The sequence below is a fragment of the Rhinichthys klamathensis genome, unplaced genomic scaffold (assembly GCF_029890125.1).
Source record: "Rhinichthys klamathensis goyatoka isolate OS25496 unplaced genomic scaffold, OSU_Roscu_1.1 h1tg000035l_1, whole genome shotgun sequence".
NCBI lineage: Eukaryota > Metazoa > Chordata > Actinopteri > Cypriniformes > Leuciscidae > Rhinichthys > Rhinichthys klamathensis.
The window spans coordinates 4146157-4151052 of NW_026606583.1; the positions used below are offsets into that span (position 1 = coordinate 4146157).

Consider the following 4896-nt stretch of genomic DNA (forward strand, 5'->3'; position numbering starts at 1 on the left):
GCACTGAAACTGTCTTTTGGACCTTGGACCGTTTGGTGCCCAGTAAAGTGCATTATATGGAGAAAAATCCTGGAATGTTTTCATCAAAAACCTTAATTTCTTTTTGACTGAAGAAAGAAAGACATGGACATCTTGGATGGCATGGGGGTGAGTAATTTATCAGCAAAAGTTTTTTTAAAAGTGAACTAATCCTTTAAGAGATCTGAGCCTTAAAACACAGCCTCAATGAAACCGTAACCTCTTTTGATTATTTTAATGCGTATATCTGGTCACCTTTATTTTTTGTTTGCTAGTTTAATTTCTTCACAGTTTCTCAACTTAAATGAATTGAAATAGTCAATCAAACAAAGAGATAGATCAGAAAAAAACGCATCATAAAATATTATGCTATGCAACCATGTCCCATTCATCTTGCCAAATGCCATTGAAACAGTCAGACTAACTTGGCTAACAGGCACATATACTTTCGAGGGTCAATTTCAATTCACGTTAATGTGTTTGGGTTCTTTTTAAGTAACTCTGCGTGTGAGTCCCAGTTACTTAACTATTTGTTGAAAAATAGTATGTGCCGTGAAGTGTTGACTGATCTCAACTTCAAAGTGAACCAGGCTTTAGGGGCAGTTCGCAAACATTCACACTGCTATGCTCAGAAGCCCCAGTATTGCTGCTTTATTGTGCCTACTTTGAAAAAAAGAAGGAAATCCACCTTTTCACACTCGTGTTTGCAGATTATTTCAGCTTGAACACTAGAAACATCCTTTATGGACTCTTGATTCCTCTTAGTGAAGCATATCAAATGGCCTTGACCTGACTTAACTGCTTTACTGTATGCAGACTGTGGAGGTTTGGGTTTCTTTTGCACCATTGTGCAGCTTGGGATTCCATCCACAGATGTTTGTGGTCTTTAAGCTGTTGACGGTATTGACAAAAGCATGGGAGAAAGTCTCTCCAATGCCAGCAAAGGCACATGGATGGGAAAGGGACAATTGCAAACTGTATATCCTGTGCTTTGAAATGCTTACCCCACTGCTTTGTCTCTCTTGACAGCTCCAGGTAAAAGACTTAAAGTTTCCAATTACAGCTGGGAGAAATGCAAAAGGAAGCAGAACCCGCAAAACCAACTTTCTGAATGAGGGCGTGTTTTGAGAAGAAGCGTATTTGCTCTTTTTGCAGCATTGTATTCCGTTTGAATATGCTATTCTGGTAAAGTCCCCCTGTGGTGAAAATCAAGCTTTTAATGTTGTTTATATGTCTATGTGGTGTTTTTAGACAAACCAAATTCACAAGTCAACACCTTTGCTGAGTATTTTCTCATTAAAACTGCAGTGAACCAAAGACACGGTTTGAAATCGCTGGTGTTTCTGACGTCACAAACTACCTTGTAACCAATCAACGTGTGATCATCAACAAGCTAGTCAGCTATTTTAAGGCATGAATAAATTTTGTTCAATTTTTTTTTTTTAAATTTGTCATTTTTGTGACCAATAGGGATATTGACTACAGGGGGACTTTAAAACGACCAATATAAAAACATAAAGGAGGTTAATAATTATTGAAATGTGTATAAAACCAATCAATTCCTTTAAGTCTGAAATATTTAATGATTCTCTGAAATGTAATAAAACTGCATCCCATCCCATGCTCTCGCTATGAGCAGACAGAGCCATTAAACGCCTCCACTATCAGTGAGCATCCTTGAACTTTAAAGAGAAGGTGACTATAGTCAGTCTCCACGTGCTAGACCATATTAAAGCCTCTCACCTTCAAAGAGAGAGAGAGAGAGACAGACAGAATTCACAAGCAGACCTCAAACAGATGCTTGTTTGTAATGTGTGACCTGTCTATATAAATGCTTTTGAAAGCATCGGATCAATCAGAGATGGGTGGCTTTTAATCTCCGTTTCAAGATGGGTTCGTTTACGTTACTGCGGTTTTGTTTTCCTTATTGTTTGTAACATCGCTCTGTTTATAAAATATGCTTAAAAAAGTGTTTTATTTAAATAATAGATCATTTGCGGATCATTTTGATCTTGTTCTCTTTGGTAACTTTGTTTCAACACATGTAACACAAAATGACTTTGTAAAATAACTAAAAATAGCCTCCCTGATGCAATTAAATACGACTTTTTTTTTTTTTTTTTTTTGTGGTGGAAAGGTTTCTTATGGCTTATTAAATATAGACACACCTTATTAAATACCTTAATTAAAGTTATAGAGGGGAATAAAACCTCCTCAGCTCTGACCACACCTGTGAACATTCTGTGTATTCTTAACATGCAGCTCGAGAAACTCTCTCTTAACCCTCTTAATGCAAGCACTTAAACACAGTAAACTGAATATCATCTTTACAATCTTTATTTAGAATAAAATAGACATTTAAATCAGCTCTATATGACTGTGAAAACCAGATATACACAAATAAGATAGACTAGTAAAACACCGAAGCACCTTCTTTCAAAACAGGCTTGACAAAAATATCTGAATTAAGTGCCAACTGCCTTATATTATTTACAGTATAATACAGTAATTTACTGCAATATTTAAGTTCCGTTGAGAAACAATTATATCTACTCTGCAATGTTGACACAAGAAAATGGAGGAAAAACAGAGTATCCCATTCCAAGTCCTGTTTCCCTCAACCGCTCGTCGCTCAAGTCTGTTTTTGAGCTCATGAAAGAAAATTCCTTAAATGTTCATTCAGTGTCTCTGGCAAGTGTGCAGACTCCGTGATGACTTGCCGCCGTCTCCTCTTTGCGTTTTGCAGGACAGACCATCCCCACAATCGCAACGCTGGAATATTTCTAAGCCATGGGTGCCTTTCCTCTTGTGCTTGGTGCAGACCTGGCCTTCTCTTACGACGGGCTTGCAGATTTTGGACCAAAAGTGACGAGCGCAGCAGAGTCCCTCAGCACAATCTGATGATCTCAGACAGGTTTCTCCCTCCAGTCCTTTAACAAAATAACATCCATGAATATCATGCACAACTGATATGTTCTTTTTGGGGCATCAAAAAATTTCACATTAAGGTTGATGAGCATGACGTTGATGATCATTAACTTAACGTGTTAAACTCTTAATTTATAAGCATGTCTTAGTCTTAAAACCGGATTATAAACACATTTCAACATGCTCCAAAAGTTCTACATGTCTAATCTACATGTCACATCTAATTAGGGTTCTAAAAGAAAGTTTCTAAGAATTTCCCCAAAAAAACGTGGAAAGTTAAAGTTAAAGTAAAAATTCTGGAAACTGTACAACCCTAGTTAATACCGCTCACATTCCTGAAAAGTTCATGCCTACTTAGTGATACACCAGAGGGTTCAAATATCTGCCTACTGGGTTGCAATTATTTCAAAGGAACATTATCTGAAAATGACCTGAAGCTATTCTACACATCAGACACCCAAACATAGCCAAGTCAACATAACATGCTGGTTAATAAAGTCTATTCGTTATTTAAAGCATTATTTACCTTTTTGCATTTGGTTTTGTGGTGAACCTTGACTTGGAACTTTTGGTGGCACCACAAAAGTAGAGTTCTCATTGGAGATGGACACAAACTCTTCCATTCCAATCTGCTGAATCATGTCAGGATCATTTGGAAGACAAACTCCTAATAGGAAGAGGTTCATAGTTAGCCAAAATTGCTTGTTAATTGTTAAGACTAACGGTAAAGTGTTTTTTTTTTTTTCACAAGTTTGATCTTACCATTGCTGCAGTGGTTGCCAGGGCAGCACATCGCATCCCGGATGCAGCGCTTCCTGCGCTTCTTACACTGGAGACAAACACCGCGAGACAGGAAGCAGAACTCGTCTCCACCGCATTCCTCGTCACTCTCGCAGATTAAAGGCTGCTGGAGTTAACAAATACACTATTAGTCTAACGACCACGAGATAAAAACAGCTGTCTGAACATAGCATGTGCTTGTTTATATTCTTACCTGCGGTGTATCGACGGCGAAGTTCAGACTGCCGCTGTCCGCAGGTGACTCATCCGGACTCGGGCTGACCGGGTGACTGGGACTCGCCACACCTGAACCGACCTTAATAGCGTTCGAGTTGAGCACCACAGAACCAGCGGAAGCCACTTTGATGAAGCCCACAAGAATGAGGCAAGCGGTTGAGAACATGGCAGTGTGCAGCATCGTCAGGTCTGGTATTCCTTGGATGGAGGATGTATTCCCGAGGTGAGCAGAGCTCTTCTGTGGTTCCTCATGAGCGCGAGACGCTTCATTTATACGCGCGCGGGGTTGTTTGCGCTCCCGCCCCTCGCTGAGAGTAACAAAGAGCTGGATGAAATTTCAAAGCGTTGTGTCATGAGCTGTCTGTCTATCAGTGTGTTTGTATGCACGTCTTCACGAGATGCCATCAAACAGCCACTTCAGTAATACTGCTTGTTCAATTCACATTAATGAGGAAGTCAGTCATTTGCTGAGAGAAATATGAAGTTAAGTCAAAAATGACTTGACAGATTGTTATATTGTATTATATGGCCATATCAAGCAATACTGTATATGCACATTTACCCATTTACAAAACTTTACCTGCTTTTATTTCAAATCAAAGTGACGAAAAGTCTGCACAATTGGTTCAAACACTTTGAATGTAACTGCTAATAAAGAAAACCGAGAAAAAAAATGTTTTACATAAAGCTAGACTGATGATCGGCTTGGATGAATAGGCCTAAATTTACCACATAATTGGAATTTTAGAACTGGATTTATTTATTTATTTATTATAATAATAGCCTAATAAAAAAAAAAAGATATACTAGCTAGTCCTATATATATAATTTGTATATTTTATTACAATATTACATGCAGTCTGATTATTTCATTATTCAAAAAGCAGGATAGCCTACTTGACACTGGACATCTATCGCCTGAATATTCCGAGT

The 4896-nt window shown here is 38.3% G+C and overlaps 1 protein-coding gene across 2 annotated transcripts; it reads right to left on the reverse strand.

Moving 5' to 3' along the window:
• Positions 1-2613: 2613 nt before the first annotated feature.
• On the reverse strand, positions 2614-4223 carry dkk1b (dickkopf WNT signaling pathway inhibitor 1b). Of its 2 annotated transcripts, none has more exons than XM_056245946.1 (4): positions 3941-4223; positions 3709-3850; positions 3473-3613; positions 2614-2948 (listed from the first exon to the last, which is right to left on the reverse strand). In XM_056245946.1, exons 1-4 carry the CDS (start codon positions 4142-4144, stop codon positions 2698-2700), a joined length of 738 nt encoding a protein of 245 aa, XP_056101921.1. In that variant the 5' UTR covers positions 4145-4223; the 3' UTR covers positions 2614-2697. The 2 variants fall into 2 exon arrangements, with proteins under 2 accessions (XP_056101921.1, XP_056101920.1); XM_056245945.1 differs by having other exon boundaries at positions 3709-3853.
• Between the last annotated feature and the right edge of the window lie 673 nt (positions 4224-4896).

What these genes read in the sequence shown, in the direction of transcription:
- dkk1b (XM_056245945.1), bottom strand. Translation starts at nt 4,144, where the DNA reads ATGCTGCACACTGCCATGTTCTCAACCGCTTGCCTCATTCTTGTGGGC. An exon ending in TCGCCGTCGATACACCGCAG is followed by an intron (nt 3,854 to 3,940) that starts GTAAGAATATAA and finishes TGTTAACTCCAG; the next exon opens with CAGCCTTTAATCTGCGAGAG. An exon ending in TGGCAACCACTGCAGCAATG is followed by an intron (nt 3,614 to 3,708) that starts GTAAGATCAAAC and finishes TCTTCCTATTAG; the next exon opens with GAGTTTGTCTTCCAAATGAT.